The sequence below is a fragment of the Danio rerio genome, chromosome 2, assembly GCF_052040795.2.
Source record: "Danio rerio strain M-AB ecotype USA chromosome 2, GRCz13ab, whole genome shotgun sequence".
Lineage (NCBI taxonomy): Eukaryota > Metazoa > Chordata > Actinopteri > Cypriniformes > Danionidae > Danio > Danio rerio.
In genome coordinates, this window is record NC_141022.1 from 61,215,780 (window position 1) to 61,235,923 (window position 20,144).

Below are 20,144 nucleotides of genomic sequence, written 5' to 3' on the forward strand. Positions count from 1 at the left end.
ACTGATGAATTACAGTGCTCTGTTTTAACTGCGCTCAGTGAAACGGCGTGCAGTAGATCTTATAATCCAGATGCATGGAAAGGATCACTTCTGTTTTTTCTTCTCAGCGGCTTTAAATAGCGCTGGTGTTGTAGTGCAGATGTGCAGAGTCTGCGCCGGGTCGTCATGTTTCTGTCGACTCTGCAGATATAAAAGAAGCTGCCTCGGTCTGGGGGAGCTATTTTTATATGCGTCTGGAGACACGTTCATCTGCAGACTGGGAGGAGGACATTCCTGTGATGTGATGTGATGTACATTTATATCGGGCAGTTATTGTGTATTGTCATACAATGATTGGGATGCTGTAATGGGAAAAGGCCAATGGAGATAACCAGGACACTGATGTTACACACAGACTCATTACGAGATGTGCTATGATGACCACAGAGGCTTCATTCAGTCTGACTGTCAGCGTTTCTGTCACATCCATCCATCCATCCATCCATTTATCCATCATTCCTTTCATCTAGCTATTATCCATCCATCCATTCAATTATCTACCATCAATCCATCCAGTCATTTAGTTGTCATCCATCCATCCATCCATCCATCCATCCATCCATCCATCCATCCTTCCTTCCTTCCTTCCTTCCTTTATTCCATCCATCCTCCCATCTTGCTATTTTCCCATCCATCCAGTTATCCATCATCTATTGTTCTGTCCTGCATCCATCCATCCATCGATCCACCATCCATCCGACCATCATTCCATCCATTTATCCATCCATCCATCCATCCATCCATCCATCCATCCATCCATCCATCCATCCATCCATCCATCATTCTATCATTCCATCCATCCATCCATCCATCCATCATTCTATCATTCCATCCATCCATCCATCCATCCATCATTCTATCACTCCATCCTTCCATCCATCCATCCATCCATCATTCTATCATTCCATCCATCCATCCATAATTCTATCATTTCATCCATCCATCCATCCATCCATCATTCTATCATTCCATCCATCCATCCATCATTCTATTATTCCATCCATCCATCCATCCATCCATCCATCCATCCATCCATCATTCTATCATTCCATCCATCCATCCATCCATTCATCATTCTATCATTCCATCCATCCATCCATTCATCATTCTATCATTCCATCCTTCCATCCATCCATCCATCCATCCATCCATCCATCATTCTATCATTCCATCCATCCTTCCATCCATCCATCCATCATTCTATCATTCTATCCATTCATCCATCATTCTATCATTCCATCCATCATTCTATCATTCCATCCTTCCATCCATCCATCCATCCATCATTCTATCATTCCATCCACCCATCCATCATTCTATCATTCCATCCATCCATCCATCCATCCATCCATCCATCCATCCATCTATCCTTCATTCTATCCATCCATCCATCCATCCATCCATCCATCATTCTATCATTCCATCATCCAACCATCCATCCATCCATCCATCATTCTATCATTCCATCCATCCATCATCCATGCATCCATCCATCCAATTATTCAACCATCTTTGCATCCATCCACCCATCTTGCTATTTTCCACCCATCCAATTATTCATCATTCATCCATCCATTGTTCTATCCTTCATCTTTCAATCCATCCATCCATCCATCCATCCATCCATCCATAATTCTATCATTCCATCCACCCATCTATCCATCATTCTATCATTCCATCCATCCCTCCATCATTTTATCATTCCATCTATTCATCCATCCATCCAGTTTTCCTTCCAATTTTCCATCCATTGTACATCATCACATCCATCATCCACCCTTCCATCATTCTATCATTCCATCCATCATTCTATCCTTCCTTCCATCCATCCATCCATCCATCCATCCATCCATCCAATTTCCCATCCATCTATCCATTGTACACCCATACGTTCATCATCCGCCCTTCCCTTATTCATGCTCTCCACTCCCCCATGACCATCAGCGCAGCAGCAGCTCAGGATACGGCCTGGTCCCGGATATGGACACCTTGGGATCATCTCGTCACTGGTCTTGGATCCAATCAGTGCCTCTGCGTAATCTGAGGACCTCGGGATGAGTATCCCCAGGTGAAAATAGAGAATAAAGAGAATATTTATCCATCCATCCATCCATCCATTCATCCAGCTATTTCATATCCATGCATCCAATTATCTATCTTTTCATCATTCTATTATTCCATCCATTCATTCATCCATCCAATTTTCTATACATCTATCCATTGTACATCCATACATCCATCATCCGCCCTTCCATCATTTTATCACTCCATCCATCCATCCATCCATCCATCTATCCATCGATCCATCGATCCATCCATCAATCCAGCTATTTTATATTAATACATCCAATTATCCATCCATCCATCCTTCTATCATTCCATCTATCCATCCGTCTTCTATCATTCATCCATTAATCCATCCACCATCTATTCATCATTCTATCATTCCATCCATTCATTGTTCTATTATTCTATACATCCAATTTCCAATTCATCCATTATTCTATCATTCCATCCATCCATCCATCCATTCATCCATTCTCTGTTCTATCATTCTATCATTCCATCCTTACATTCCATCCAGTCCCATCTCATCCCATCATCCAAACAGATGAGTATGAAGAGATGAGCTGATAGTGTTCATTGTGACAGATGAGTCTGATAATGACATTACCTGCACTCGCTCTAATAGCGCAGTAAGAAGCATCCAGGATTAATCATTGACACCGACAGGAAAAACCCAGTGACTCCATCAGACTCAGAGACACAGCGGCCGCAGTCTAATAAAAGCACACCGTGTTTTCCTCTGGGAATCTGCTGACGTGCTGAAAACACAATTCACTTCAACTCAAGACTTGATTTCTGAACTGTAGTGTTTGCTGCTGGAAAGAGCCGCATTTGTTGTGTGTGTATGATGGTTCTGGCATCACACGGCTAAAATGTTTACCCGTTCTTTAAAACAGGCGGCTTCAGTATTTTGTCTGTCTTATAGACTACATTAATAATAATTCTGGACTGCTGTTTTATGATAGCTCATGGACACTGTTTTTTTGCATGAGAAAGTCTATTCCCAGACTTTTACACAAACAATGCGGTTTAAAATCTTTAATAGGAGTATAGTATAGTTTAATACTTCCATCCATCCATCCAGCTAGCTATTTTCCATCATCCATCCATCCATCCATCCATCCATCCATCCATCCATCCATCCATCCAATTATCCATCATCCATCCATCCAGTTATTCATCATTCATCCATCCATTGTATCATTCTATCCATCAATACATCCAGCTATTTCCTATCCATCCATCCATTTATCCATCATTCTATCTATCCATCTGTCCGTCCGTCCATCCATCCATCCATCATTCTATCATTCCATCCATCCATCCATCCATCCATCCAGCAAGCTATTTTCCATCCATCCATCCATCCATCCATCCATCCATCCTTCCATCCATCCATCCATCCATCCATCATTCCATCATTCCATCCATCCATCCATCCATCCATCCATCCATCCATCCATCCATCCATCCATCTATCCATCTAGTTATTCATCATTCATCCATCCATTGTATCATTCTATCCATCAATACATTCAGCTATTTCCTATCCATCCATCCATATATCCATCATTCTATCTATCCATCTGTCTCTCTGTCCGTCCGTCCGTCCGTCCATCCGTTCTGTTATCTATCCTTCCATCCATTGTTCTATTCATCCAACTACCTACACCATCCATTCATCTAGCTATTATCCACCAATTAAATAAGCTAAACTGGCCGTAGTGTACGAGTGTGAAATGCAAAACATATGCTGGAAAAGTTGGCGGTTCATTCCGTTGTGGTGACCCCTGCTTAATAAAGGGACTAAGCCGAAAAGGAAAATGAATGAATTAATTAATGGTTTGAGAGAGAGTGTGTGTCTGTGTGTATGATTGTGTGTGTGTGTGTGTGTGTGTGTGTGTGTGTGTGTGTGTGTGTCTGTCTGTCTGTCTGACTGACTGTGTGTGTGTGTTTGTGTGTGTGTGTGTGTGTCTGTCTGTCTGTCTGTCTGTCTGTCTGTCTGACTGACTGACTGACTGTGTGTGTGTGTGTGTGTGTGTGTGTGTGTGTGTGTGTGTCTGTCTGTCTGTCTGTCTGTCTGTCTGTCTGTCTGTCTGACTGATTGTGTGTGTGTGTTTGTGTGTGTGTGTGTGTGTGTGTGTGTGTGTGTGTGTGTGTGTGTGTGTGTGTGTGTCTGTCTGTCTGTCTGTCTGTCTGTCTGACTGACTGTGTGTGTGTGTGTGTGTGTCTGTCTGTCTGTCTGTCTGTCTGTCTGACTGTGTGTGTGTGTGTGTGTGTGTGAGAGAGAGAAAGAGAGAGTTTGTGGTTATCTGAGTGTGTCTGTCTGTCTGTCTGCCAGTCTGTGTGTGTGTCCTGCTGACTCGAGGCTTTAAAACACTTTCTTCCTCTTTTAAATGGCTGTTCTGATGAGCTCAGCTCTGTGTGTGTGTGTGTGTGTGTTTGCATATTAATGTTCCTCTGCACTGTATATGCATGTGCTCCAGCAGGCATCAATAATGGATTAAAACACACACACACACACACACACACACACACAAACACACACACACACACAAACACACACGTCATTACAGTGCTGAGATGGAAAACTTCTTGTCTTCAACACTTACGTCCATGATGGGTTTTCACATGTGCACAGATTCTGTCTCTCCACAGTCACTCAAGACTCTTAGCTAAATAGAAAAAGTGGACTTTTAAAGAAAGAAGACTTTAATATTATTTGTTGTTGAATACGGGTGTCACGGTGGCTCAGTGGTTAGCACAGTAATCTCACAGTAAGTGGTTCAAGTTCCAGCTGGGTCAGTTGGCGTTTCAGTGTGGAGTTTGCATGTTCTCCCTGTGTTGGCGTAGGTTTACTTCAGGTGCTCCGGTTTCCTCCACAGTCCAAACACATGCGCTATAGGGGAGTTGATGAACTAAATTGGCCGTAGTGTATGAGTGTGTGTGTCAATGAGTGTTTCCCAGTACTAGGTTGCGGCTGGAAGGACATCCGCTGCGTAAAACATATGCTGGAGTAGTTGGCGGTTCATTCCGCTGTGGCGACCTCGGACTAAAGCCGAAGCGAAATGAATAAATGAATGTTTAGTTTGGAGGTTTTAGGTTTGATGAATGTTTGTTTCTCTGATATTAATTCCTGCTTTCATGTTTGTTTCCTGCAGTGAAGAAGGCCAAGTATGATGGACCCCAGGGTGAGTTTTTATCATTGATTGATCATTTAATATAACACAGTATTCATAAAACATTACATGGATACTAGCTATATCTGTTTATTTACAGTTAAGGTCAGAATTATTCGCTCCCCTTTCAGTGTTATTTTCCTTTTTAAATATTTTCCAAATGATGTTTAACAGAGCAAGGAAATGTTCACAGTGTGTCTGATAATATTTTTTCTTCTGGAGAAAGTCTCATTTGTTTTATTTTGGCTACAATAGAAGCAGTTTTTATTTTTTATGAACCAGTTTAAGGTCAAAATTATTAGCCCCTTTAAGCTATTTATTTTCGATAGTCTACATCATTATACAATAACTTGCCTAGTTACCCTAATTAACCTAGTGAAGCCTTTAAATATCACTTTAAGCTGTATAGAAGTGTCCTGAAGAATATCTAGTCTAATATTATTTACTGTCATCATGACAAAGATAAAATAAATCAGTTATTCAAATGAATTAATAAAACTATTGGAAATGTGTTGAAAAATCTGCTCTAGATCAGTCTAGTTGGATGTTATTTTATTCAAGAGCTAATTTATGAATTAATTTGTATGATTAAATACGTTTATTTTTTATTGTTTTAGTACTAGCACTATAATAATAATAATTTTAATAGAATTTAATTAAGTTTTCTTTTAATTTGTAATTCTGTTTGTTTAGGTCACAACTTTTTATGTGTAATAATTTAAAATATGATATAATATAATATAATATAATATAATATAATATAATATAATATAATATAATATAATATAATATAATATAATATAATAATATAATACAATATAATATAATATAATATAATATAATATAATATAATATAATATAATAAACTATAATATAATATAATATAATATAATATAATATAATATAATAAACTATAATATAATATAATATAATATAATATAATATAATATAATATAATGTAATGTAATATAATATAATATAATATAATATAATATAATATAATAAAATAAACTATAATATAATATAATATAATATAATATAATATAATATAATATAATATAATATAATATAATAAACTATAATATAATATAATATAATATAATAAACTATAATATAATATAATATAATATAATATAATATAATATAATATAATATAATATAATATAATATAATAAACTATAATATAATATAATATAATATAATATAATAAACTATAATATAATATAATATAATATAATATAATATAATATAATATAATAAACTATAATATAATATAATATAATATAATATAATATAATATAATATAATATAATATAATATAATAAACTATAATATAATATAATATAATATAATATAATAAACTATAATATAATATAATATAATATAATATAATATAATATAATATAATATAATATAATAAACTATAATATAATATAATATAATATAATATAATATAATATAATATAATATAATATAATATAATAAACTATAATATAATATAATATAATATAATATAATATAATATAATAAACTATAATATAATATAATATATTATAATATAATATAATATAATAAACTATAATATAATATAATATAATATAATATAATATAATATAATATAATATAATATAATAAACTATAATGTAAAATAATATAATATAATATAATATAATATAATATAATATAATAAACTATAATATAATAAACTATAATATAATATAATATAATATAATATAATATAATATAATATAATATAATATAATATAATATAATATAATATAATATAATAAACTATAATATAATATAATAAACTATAATATAATATAATATAATATAATATAATATAATATAATATAACTTGTGAGACAATAATTAATAATCTTTACCGGCCTATACAGTACAGTATATTTAACTGCATATTCATGTCATAATTTATGTATATTTTTCTTTCTGTTTCCACAGAGAAATTCAACACATACGTGACTCTAAAGGTTCAGAATGTGAAAAGCACCACCATCGCTGTTCGGGGCAGTGATCCAAGCTGGGAGCAGGACTTCATGTTGTAAGTCTAACATACATCTACAGTGCTCAGCATGAATGAGTACACTAGGCCTGTCATGATATCTGTTTTCTGTCATACGATATATTGCATCAAAATATATCGTGATAAACAATACTGTTGTCATTTTTAAGCCATTTTAAACCACTCATCATTATATAATGCCAAAATGACAATTTAATATCATCACAATACAAGTGCACTCTTCCAAAGAACACATCATATTTTATTTTTAAGAATATTTCATTTCATTAAAACCATTTTAATAACTGGAAATTAGGTCAGAAGGTGAAAAGAAGAAGGACATCCTCAATAAACAGTAATGAATGTTAACACAAAAATGCAAGATAAAAATGAATAGAGGCTGTGATATCTGCTAGCACAGGGGTTTTCAAACTGTGGGTCGCACAGTGAACAAAGGTGGGTCGCCGAACGTCACATAGCTGCAGCTATATTTACATTTGCGGTGAATCAAAACCAGTACGATTGATGGCAATAACTCAAAAACCTCTTACCCTATAAATGTCTAAAGTGTGTTTCCTACAAAAAGACAAAGCTGGTTATGTCTCACAGATGTCTTTTTCTTTTTATTCGCTCGACATTACGACCACTGCTCCGTTTGAGCCCTCGCAATCTGCATCTAGCCGGTAGAGCTCGCGCTGAGCGGAGCTCTCAGTAAGGGACCGTCAGAAAAGCGCTTCTTTTTTTGTTTCGTTTTTATTTTTTGCTCCGTCCTGAGTATTTTATTTTAAACACTACTAATTTTCTCTTAAATGAGCAAAAACAGTTACTAAAATAGTCAAATGCTTCATTATAGATCTGTGCATTCTAACATGAACACCTCTGTTATCAAACAAATCACAATGAGAGATTCACTAGCTGCTCTTTACTAAATAACTACAGTAACTTTAATCTATATGCAAATACAATTAAAAGTGAAATAGATTTTATAGCTTAATTTACTTATGTATAGGCCATTGATTTTAATAGGCTAAATCTTTTATTGTATTGTCAATATTTTCTAATGTTTGCTCTGTGTTCTATCATTTGAAGCTATTTGTTGTCCCATATTTATTACATCCCAACGTTGACAGATTGCTAATCAATAAATAGCTATCTGTTAGTTTTAACGTCACCTAATGTTATGAAAGGGCGTAGATGTTATGGAAAATAGTAATAGTAATGTAAATACCCCCATCATTCCTTCCTCAAGCAAATGTGTAAATATAAGATCTATTCAGCAATAGCGTTAATTGCATTGGCATATTTATCTGACGTTTGTCCAGCTTGTAGTAGTCGATCAAAAAGCTATTTAGTTTCTTATTACTATACACTAGCAGTGGAGTTTACTGCAATGTGACGGGGCTTGATCATAATCACGGGGCTTGATCAAAGGTTGATCATATTCTCTTCTGAAAAAAAATAAGAGTATCTTTTTCAACAAAAAAATGATCACAGTTACCGCCAGCATCCTACAAAGAGCAGTTCAAGCCTCATTTTGTGAGATCGCAAAATCCAAAAAGCCGCACACCATATATTTTTGACTGCTTTGAATGGATCCATTTATCCATATTAAAATATTATGGTGGGTCTTGAGATTGAATTACTTGCCTAGGTGGGTCCTGGAATGAAAAAGTTTGGCAATCCCTGTGCTAGCAGATCTGTATAGTAAATACGCTGAATAACACTGTGTTTTTGACCACACTGACACTGACACCTCCAATAGAGATAGAGATGTTGCACAATCAGCTAACATGTTGCTATTGGTTCTTATGTAAAGGCGATGTATGTTGCAACACCAGAAATGATTGAGGTCATGTCTATGTGTTGTGTGATAAGTCCATATATTGATTACTGTGATAGGCCCAGAGTACACCCCTTTTGAAAATGAACATTTTTATCCATTTCACAGTGAATATCGACAATAATTTGTGGTGGATTTATTAAATACCAGTAACATTACTATATTAAAATAAGAGTTTGGTCACCGAACAGCTTTAGAAGTAGAAAGAAAATACATTTAAATTCCAACCAGTTGTTGCAAAAAATGTACAAACTACAGAATTAAATTTTATTTGTTTGTTTCTCTTGGTTTTTCCTTTCTAAAATGTTTATTTTTAAACAATATAAACATGTTGGTTACACCCAACATATTTATTTGGGTGTAGTAATTTTTTTAATTCTCTGAAATCTGATTTTATATTTTAGAATTGGACTTTTTTTGTGTCTGAATCCTGGCACGGTGGCTCGGTGGTTAGCACTGTGGTCTCACAGCAAGAAGGTCGCTGGTTCAGCCCCGACTGGGTCAGTTGGCATTTCTGTGTGGAGTTTGCATGTTCTCCTCGTGTTTGTGTGGGTTTCCTCCGGGTGCTCCGGTTTCCAAACACATGCACTATAGAGGAATTGAATAAACTAAATTGGCAATAGTGCATGTGTGTGGATGAGTGTGTATGGGTGTTTCCCAGTACTGGGTTGCAGCTGGAAGTGCATCCTCTGTGTAAAACATATGCTGGAATAGTTCATTTCACTGTGCTGAACCCTGAGGAATAAAGGGACTAAGTTGAAGGAAAACTGAATGAAAGAATGAATGAATGAATCTTGAGTTTATATTTACAAATGTGTTTTTTTTTTCTTCTGAATTCTGAATTTGCTTTTGACAGTTTGAATCACATTTAATCAAAATGAAAAATAAAAATGATGCTAGAAATAAGCTACTTTGCTCTCCAGCAGGAACTATTATAAATACACTGCAAAAATGGAGTTGTTGCAATACAGGGTCATTGTGGATATGTTCCCCTGTATACATTTCTGGAGAGAGTGAGTTATGTAGCCAGAGGTACATCTGGCTGCATTTCGTCTTTGAAATGAACGCTATAGTGTGATATGACACCGCTGACGGCTTCTGTTGCTTATCACGCTACCAGCTGACAGTTTACCTCTGTGTGTACGGCTTTTCTGATGTTACCAGTTTGACCATTCGATCGCTGTAAAAGTCGGCAGACTTGGTACGCAGAGAGGAGTTGACTGTGACGATGGGGTTTAAGTCCAGCAAAGAACAGTTCCAGAAGACAAAAAGAAAAGAAAAAAAAAAAGTAAATAACAGGGTGAGAACATGGTAAGATCTGAAAACGTGGTTAAAAAAAGGCGAGGGCTTTTCTTTTTCTGGATTGTTTTTGAAAACACTGTTGGTTGGTTTGGCGAGGGGGTGGGGCCCCCGTGGCAACGGAACGCCTCCTTCTTCCCGGCAGCCAGGTAAACTTCAATAAATTGGTGCCAAAACTCAGGAAAAGGAGGGACACGTTGTCCAGACTCCCTCGCTGCTGAGAGGGGTGAGTGTTCAAGAGTGAACCCGAGTGAGGGAGAAACCCGTCCGTCTGCCAAGAGTGTCGGGGCAGCCAGGGCTTGGTGAGGAAAGAGTCTGTCTGCTGCCGACTCCCAGCATGGGAAGGAGCAGGGGACGTAGGGCTCATCACCGCTTGAGATCTGTAAAAGCGTACACAGCGGCCTCTGGTGGACTCGCGAAAACAAAAAGTGCCAAGAAACGTACCTACTGGAATGAATTTAGCGCTCTCCAGAAATCTATACAGGGGTACGTATCTGCAATAAGCCTGGGTTGAGTTTTTGTCTTGTTTCTAGTCTAAATATCTAAAAACTTTTAAAGAAGCAACTCTCAAGAAGCAATTTCTAGACAAGCAAAAAATAGTGTCTTGATTAATCGAAATTAAGCAAGTTTTTCCTCTTTTAACAAGCAAAACCATCTGCCAATGGCGTAAGCAGAATAATCTTATGTCAAAAGGAAAAACAAGTTTATTTTGCTTACCCCACTGGCAGATTATATAGCTACACTGCAAAAAATGCTTTTCTTGCTTAGATTTGTCTGGTTTCTAGTCTAAATATCTAAAATTTCTTATATCAAGAAGCATTTTCTAGACAAGCAAAATGTATTGTCTTGTTTTGAGAAATAATATGCCAATATTAAGTGAGTTTTTCCTTAAAACCAGCAAAATAATCTGCCAATGGGGGAGGCAAAATAATCTTGCTTTCTGATTTGTGATAAGAATATTTTGCTTCCCCATTGGCAGACTATTTAGCTTGTTTTAAGGAAAAACTCATTTAATATTAGTTCAATATTATTTCTCAAAACAAGACAATATGTTGTGCTAGTCTAGAAAATTCTTCTTGATTTAGGAATTTTTAGATATTTGGACTAGAAACAAGACTAAAAAAGTAAGAAAAGCACTTCTTGCAGTGTAGTTTTAAGGGTAAAACTCACTTAATTTTGATTAATTACTTCTAAACACAAAGCAGCATTTATTTGCTTATCCAGAAAAGGCATTTTTGATTTAAGAGTTTTTAGATATTTGGTCTTGAAACCAGACACAAACTCAGTGTATTGTGTGTTTGCAGTGTAGTAAAGAGATTCCCTTTCTGCTCTCCTTAATGTGTTCATTCTGTTCTGTTCCTCCTCTTTGATTTTGGTCATCCCCTTATTGTTGTTACTCACAGATCACTGTCTGCTGTATCTCTGTCTGTCGTCTTCAGTGTATCCTGCTCGGTCCAGCTTTAACTCTCCATCAGTCTGGCTCCAGTGTTCATTCATATTTCTCCTTCATTGATAACAGACAGTGTGTTCTGCTGCGGCACTGCTGGTGTGTGTTACGTAATGCAGCTCTGCAGAGAATCTCCTCTGTACTGTACTGTGTGGGACGTGCCTTTAATATCCACAGCGGCATATACTGCACACATCTGCAGGGTTAGAACGTGACAAACTACACACTGTCAAAAAGATCTGTATTTTGTGATTCACAAGTGTTTATTTGTGGTTGTGAATTGCATTATGGGATGTTGATCTCTGCCCATTTGACTTTTGATGTTGAAAATTCTGCATTTAACAAAGTGATTTTTATTGATGATTTAGTAGTTTGAGATAATATTATGTGTAAGAGATATTATCTAGAGAAATAAGCATAGTTATATACATTAGATGTCACCTACCCTGTTGTTGTCTATTGGAAGGAATGCGTCAATAGAGCCGCCATGTTGGTACAGGTTAGCGCTCCTTTGAAATAAATGCGGGACCAAGGTACAGTGGAGGACTGTGGCCATCCAAAGCCAGAGATATACACATATACACATATATCTATGATCGGGAGTTTTCCTGGATGTTAGTATGTAATTTTTTTTTGCTAATTACGAAAATTATAATTTGACATCACTTTTCTACATTGATGGATCAGTGACCGCACGGCCATTCCTGACAAAAAGCTTGTGTTTGTGTGTACAGAAATGTACTATTTACCCTCCCTGTTAAAACTGATCTAATCATGTCCTGAAACACACTTCTCACTCCTCATACTGACGGAGAGAGCGATTCGTTTGTGAATGAATCCCCCGAACGATTCTTTCTACTAACGTTAGCCGACAATAATACAAGTTTCTGGCAGCGCAGCATCTCGTTGTCATATTTCTTTTGCATTGTTTGCTGATTTTATTCAACAAAACTAGCATGAGCCGAGTGTTTAGTGCGAGTTGGAGCTGCTTTGCCGTATGGTGACTGCAGTAAGTGACTGTTATCATCAATAACGTTACCTGATTAGCACAAAAGTTCAGAACATACAAAAACAGAAAAAACTTAATATTACCTATGAAATGTTCTGCCTTTGTGCTTTGTTGTCTTTGTTTGGTCGTTACTACACCCGTAGACAGCGCTAAAGTCCCGCATCTTCACGTAATAACACTGTCTTGTCTAGTGCGGTTGAATGACATTTGTCCTGGGAGCACTGTACCAATGTGGCAGCGCTATTGACGCATGTTCAGGGTCCCTATGCGATATCTAGTGTATATATCTATGAGAAATGAGAGTGTAAAATAACAGAAAATGTGCTGCAGTTTATTACAAGGTTTCTGTAGCATAATATACAACACCAACCCAGACAATACAGCACTGCACACTATTACACATGTTCAGAAAAGTCACTTTTTCAGGCTTTTCAAGGTTAAAACTTGTTGGAGGAAAGATCAAGCTTTTAAGCAACCATAAAAGCAGAAATAAACTGGGAAAATAGAAATACATAAGCACAAATCTCAAAATCTGAAGATCCGAGTGCGAAAATGAGAGCACCTAAATGGATATGCTGGAGGATAATATTAAAGAAAATTAACAAACAGGAAAAATAAACAGAAATATAAATAAATATGCAATAATTAATATGTATTATCTGTCTATTCACAAAGATGCTCAGTGACCAAACTCTTATTAATGGAAACTTTATATAACCTCTATTGTCTATCGGCTTGTTAAGTGGTGACGTGTTTGTGACGTATGTATACTGTTTCCGGGTCCAAGCCACCACTCATTTGAGTGGAGAAATCATTCGTTTATGATCACGTTTTATTCCTATCACACATTAAAGGTAATTTTATATAAAATCATAGTGTACACAACAATCTCTGGGCTTGCTGCATAACAAATACCAAAATTTTAACAATTTATAAAAAAATAATCACTTTCTGGCCATCGGATATTAGGCATGGACATATATATTACGATCGTGATTTTCGAAAGCCTTAAATCGCTTTGTAAACGTTTATTATTACCATTTCATGAGTCTCCTCATTCAGTTGAATAGAGCGCTTGAACCCGGAAGCCGCTTCGCGTGACGTCACACTTAACAAGCGGATATTCTTGGGGTTTGGGGTCGTAGACGAAAGTGAAGAGGGTTGGGAAGTCGCGGATGAAGTGCGTGTGAGGAGAATAATCGGTAAAAGAAGGTGGTGGATCAGATTTCAGAGGTTATGGATCCAGATTGTTCCGACACAAATTGAGTCCTGGGCCCAGATTTTTAAAAGGTTTAATCCGGATAAAATTGATCCGGATCTAGTAATCCTGTTTTTGCGATCCGTGATCACGTAATCCAGCTTACTTTTTGAGCCAGTTTTTAAAAGCAACATTGGTTTGGATCAATCTGATATGGAGAGGAACTTTTCAGGATCACTAAATCTGGACAACCAGTGCTCAAACAGCATAGGACATCACAATGTAGAACTATAGAAATGTATATAGCAGCAAGTAGAATAGCCAGTGTGGGTCTATATACATTTTTATTTTGATTTGAAATGAAAACACACACTTTAAAAAAAAAAATAAAAACAAGAAAACCCCCAACCCATGCTCTCCCAGCAGCCTGCTCATCTGAGATCTGCAACACAAACACTGTACATTGAGGATACTTATAACAAGTTTCAAATATAGATGTTTTAAATTAAAAAAACTAACCTTTTGTGCTCTATTTTGAAGATTCAGGCGCAAAGTCCAAATTGCAGGGCGCAAAAGCATTAAGGGCATGTCCGAATGTGTTTCGAGAATAAACCAATCAGAAGCTGCGTCCCAAATGGCACACTATGCACTCATGCACTATGTACTTATGCACTTATACACTACACAGGATAGTACATGTATGTAGTGTCGTCCCAAATGGCACACTAATGTTTTTTTACTAAGCGGAAATTGAAACCGTTTCCCTGATGACGTTTGACGGTTGCCAAATCAGTGAAATAAACGACCGAATTATCAAATAATACCTGCCGTGAGTATAACCGCATTCACCATCGGGAGGCGCTATAATCACTCTCATAGGGGAATTTTGCTTTCACAATCCAAAATAAATAAAGTTATCCAACATGTGCGCCCGATAGCTCCGCCCCTTCCGCTACGTAAGCAAACCTGCGATCGCTGAGTGTGTGAAGTGTCCATCATTACACACTTCATTATACTGGCTGAATGAGTGCATCATCCGGGTAATTCAAGTGCACTTATAATTGTTAGAGTTTCCAGTGTGAACGCACTACTGACACTATTTATACTACAAAATGGCGTAGAATAGTGTATAAGTATGCGATTTGGGACGCAGATTCGGACGTACCACATCCGCCATTTTGTCATGGTCACGTGACCTACCTGCGTCAGTTGCGTCGCTTCACTTGCATTCATGAATTCTCTCGCGGGGCATCATGGGATAGAGCAGCATGCATGAGATGCGCGCTTCAGAATCTGGCCAGAACTTGTAAGTCATCCGGGTACTTCTCGTATACGGATTTTCGAATTCTATAGCTGCGTCCCAAATGGCACACTATACACTATACACTCATGCACTATGTACTTATGCACTTCCACACTTAACAGGACAGTATATGTATGTAGTGTCGTCCCAAATGGCACACTAATGTTTTTTTACTAAGCGGAAATTCAAACCGTTTCCCTGATGACGTTTGACGGTTGCCAAATCAGTGAAATAAACGACCAAATTATTAAATAATACCTGGCGTGAGTATAACCACATTCACCATCAGGAGGCGCTATAATCACTCTCATAGGGGAATTTTGCTTTCACAATCCAAAATAAATAAAGTTCAACATGTGCGCCCGATAGCTCCGCCCCTTCCGCTACGTAAGCAAACCTGCGATCGTTGAGTGCGTGAAGTGTCCATCATTACACACTTCATTATACTGGCTGAATGAGTGCATCATCCGGGTAATTAAAGTGCACTTATAATTGTTAGAGTTTTCAGTGTGAACACACTGCTTACACTATTTATACTACAAAATGGCGTAGAATAGTGCATAAGTATGCGATTTGGGACGCAGCTAGAGTCTCATCTCCCATTCCCTTTAAGAGTCAGTTGCGTCGCTCTATAGTGCATTTGCTATTTAAATGGCGGACATTGTTAGTGTAAAAACTGAACGCTTCACTAGAGAGAAACAGTTAAACAGAGCATCTGCAGCGCGAGAATGAGAGATGAGCCTTCTCATTCTTTACTTTCGCTTTCACTCTCTTCCATGCAATGAAACATGCTGTACGCTTAGACATCCATTAGCCTAAACACACTTCACATGCTTTAAAAATGTGGCATTTCAAAACTATTGATATTTATTTCAAAGATTTATATATTTAATGATACATAAACCAACACAGGCTCATTGCAAAAACATATCCCGCATACATTTCTGGAGAGAGCCATGCATGTAGCCAGAGGTACGTATGGCTGCATTTCATCTTTAAAATGAACACTACAGGGTGGTATGTACACTGAAAAAAAAAGATTCAAGGATGATTCCTTGGATTTACTAACTTTTTCTAAGTTAAGGGGTTGTAAACTATTTATTTGGGCTGATTTTAAACAAACAAATTAAGTTGAACATTACTAAATTTAATTTGTTTGTTTAAATTCAACACAAATAAATAGTTTGCAACAACTTTGCAGACAGCATTTTTTTCAGTGTAGAGTTTGCATGTTCTCCCCGTGTTGGCATGGGTTTCCTCTGGGTGCTCTGGTTTCCCCCACAGTCCAAACACATGCGCTATAGGGAAATCAATTAAGCTAAATTGGGCTTAGTGTAAGTGTGTGCATGTAAGTGTGTATAAGTGTTTCCAGGTGCCAGATGTATTCATTGCGTAAAAAATTTTTGGTATAGTTGGCGGTTCATTCCGCTGTGGCGACCCCTGATGAATAATGTCCCTAAGCTGATGAAAAATTAATAAATTAATACATAAAGCAGCATTTTTATTGCATAAATTCACATTTGTCCACACACCAAGTGATCATAACACCATCGCATCGCAGAATTGTAAGTATCTGCTATCTTCCCTTTCCTAACAGTGCATCCTGCTGTTTTCTAAATTAGACATGTTTCATTTTCCTCCTGGCCATGTTTGGTTTTATATTAGTTTCTGTTTTGCCGTGATGTAATTATGTAAAGCAGTTTAGTCTATGAAATCTTCTCAGCGTGGTGCCAACAATAAACCCTGATGCAGCAAATGCCAACATCTCCGGGTAAACATCTGATTCCAGAGCAGCTCTTATTCGCCCACACGGCTCTCGGTTTATTTAACACCAGACTTGATGTTGATTTAAATGAAAGCATTTTACTTTCTGCTGCATCTCATTGTCTTTATGAAACGTACACTGCACATTGTTTATCTTTTGTTAAAGAGATAGTTCACCCCAAAAATATAAATTCTGTCATCGTTTACTCGTACGCTCAATAATATTTTTGCTGCTTGTGCAAACTACTCATTTAATCATCACAATTCTTTAGATTTTTTTTGGGGTGACCTAATTGTTTCATGTTCATTCTACTTTAATTTGTTAACATATTTATTAATAAAGTTAACTTAAACCATGGCAGCACAGTGGCTCAATGGTTAGCACTGTGGCCTCACAGCAAGAAGGTCGCTGGTTAAAGTCCCATCTGGGTCAGTTGGCATTTCTGTGTGGAGTTTGCATGTTCTCCTCGTATTAGCGTGTGTTTCCTCCAGGTGCTCCCCCAGAGTTCAAACACATGCACTATAGGGGAATTGATGAACTAAATTGGCTGTAGTGTATGAGTGTGTGTGTGTGCGTGTGTGTGAATGTGTGTATATGGGTGTTTCCCACTACTGGATTGCAGCTGGAAGGGTATCCGCTGTGTAAAACATATCCTGGAATAGTTGGCGATTCATTCAGCGGTGTCCACCCCAGATAAACAAGGAACTAAGCCGAAGGAAAACTAATGAAGGAATGATTACTACTGTTTGTATTGGGACAACATGAATGAATTGTGTATATCTCTGTGTGCGCTTTTTCACAGTGTAGTTTCTTTCCTCTAATGAACACAAAATAAGATGTTTTGAAGATTGTCATTGTTACGTCCTTTTAGATGTTAATATTAAACTAGGAGTACATGACATAACATACATTAGTTTAATGTGTGTGACAAGCGGATGGAGAAAGAAAGAAACTAAAAAACCAAATATCACTGCAATTATTTATTGCCCATACATCCAATGAAACCAGTGAATATATATTATACAGTGAAAGAAAAATATTTACAATGATTAAATAATGAATTACCTGGGGGGAGAGGAAGTAGTTGAATGTGCTTAAATCAAAGAAATAAATATAACAAAACTCAGTAACTGTTTTCACCAAACTAAACTAAATATGAAAAGAAAAGCATGAAAAGAAACATCTTCAACGTACCAAACGTCTCAACTAAACTGCTCTAACTAAAAACAAAACATACAGAAAACAGCACATTCTCCTGAACCTAGTGAACTAATACAAAATATGCATCTGAGTGTTGTATATGTATATCGCGCGACTTACTCACTCCCACACCTCTCCGAGGCATCACTCAAACATGTCAGTTGCTGGACAAGTTCACAAGCAAATATATTGCTTTATTAAATCGCAAATTTTAGACAAGAGCATTAAACAAGCAAAACGCATTCTCTCAGACTAGCCCTCGCAAGAGAGACTGTCCTCACAGAGACCCACAGAAAGAATAAGAGCGAGAAGGAATGAGACAGAGAGAGAGAGAGAGTGATCGCCATTGCAGTTTGGGCTCGGCTTTTAAACGCTACGCCAACCAGCGATTGGTGGCACAAACCCAGCGTCAGCGGCCAACGTCATCAGCACGAAATGCGAATCCTCCAATGCCGTTCGTACCTGTAACACATGGATGAAACGACACACCCACATACAAACGCACACACTTATACAAAATACGTTCTGCAAGCGAACGTTACAGTCATTAGTGCATTTTTGGGTGTAATGACTTATAAAGTTACAGTAACTGAATTATTTTCCACCGAAAAAGTAGATTACTGTTGATTTTCAGGTCGTTAAGTTGCAGATATTGCTTGTCTTAAAGAACCCCTATTATGCATATTTTGTTTTTGGGGGTCTCCAACAATGATTGTAAAAAATATGGACGACGTGACAGCCCCTTTTCCCATTGAACGCCTTGAGGGCAAAACGCCTGCTTGACGGGCACAAACTGTCGCAAAAGACTGCTGAAATTGGAGCCAGACATGCGCAGAAGGATTGTCTGATGGAGCCAGAGGAGGAGCCGCGAAAATGAGCGGAGTTGAGCTTCCAACCAAACACTTTATGTAAAATCAACCACGCCCCCCGAACTGCTCAGCATGCGTTTGCTGTCATATCAACACAAATGGATGTAATAACGTTAACAAATATGAGGGTTTTATATATTCAATCACACCAGCTCCGGGCCGCAGCGCATAACCTACTCGCGGCGTCACGGGCTGATTCCGGCTCGCGTGCGGCAGCGCATCCGGAGTAGGTCCAGCAGAGGTAGTCAGTCTGAGCTCTGAGGGGTAAGTCTCCGGCAGGCGAGAATCTAGCCGGAACTGGCCCGAGTGTATTTTGCTATCTGGGTGGTTAGGCGTGTATCAGCAAACTAATAAAGCCTGAAAAAAGCCCTGAACTTAGCGAATAAACAGAGTTCCACCAGGATCATGTATGTCAGAAACTGTAGTTTACTGCTGAACTCATTTTGTCATGGTAAAATAACACAGAAATCGAATAATAACACTTCAGTCTCCTGCCGAAGCTCAGACGCGCTGCTTTGAGAAACTGTCAATCACAGCTGTCAATCACGATGACACGCCCAGCATTAAATTACTGCTAAAAACAAACTGTTTACAAAAATGAAGATCTGCACCTATTTCAGCACAATAACCAGTGCCTTAATCCACCAGAACCATCTTTCGGGACATTTTATTGCAAGTGTAATAATTTTTTTTATTTGGGCTCAAGTCTCCTTCATTAACACGGAGGAGGCGGGCTTTATGACTTGTACTGCAGCCAGCCCCCAGGGGGCGATCTAACGGCCGAGACCTTCACTCAAACACAGGCTTGCGGCACACTTGGTCTCCAACAACAGGCTGATATGCATGCAAGGTCAAAAAACACTTTCATTGTCTCATAATCTGCATTTATTTTTACCTAATTATCCC

At 37.3% G+C, this 20,144-nt stretch overlaps 1 protein-coding gene across 2 annotated transcripts in view; it reads left to right on the top strand.

Moving 5' to 3' along the window:
- The window catches only part of LOC100534673 (protein unc-13 homolog A), a 185,727-nt gene that overhangs the window by 20,936 nt on the left and 144,647 nt on the right, over positions 1-20,144 (top strand). For both annotated transcript variants that reach the window (XM_087241636.1, XM_087241635.1), the window contains exons 2-3: positions 5,268-5,297; positions 7,248-7,347. In XM_087241636.1, the coding sequence (XP_087097762.1) occupies positions 7,343-7,347 (5 nt within the window). In that variant the 5' untranslated portion in view covers positions 5,268-5,297; positions 7,248-7,342. The remainder of the gene's footprint in view (positions 1-5,267; positions 5,298-7,247; positions 7,348-20,144) is intronic.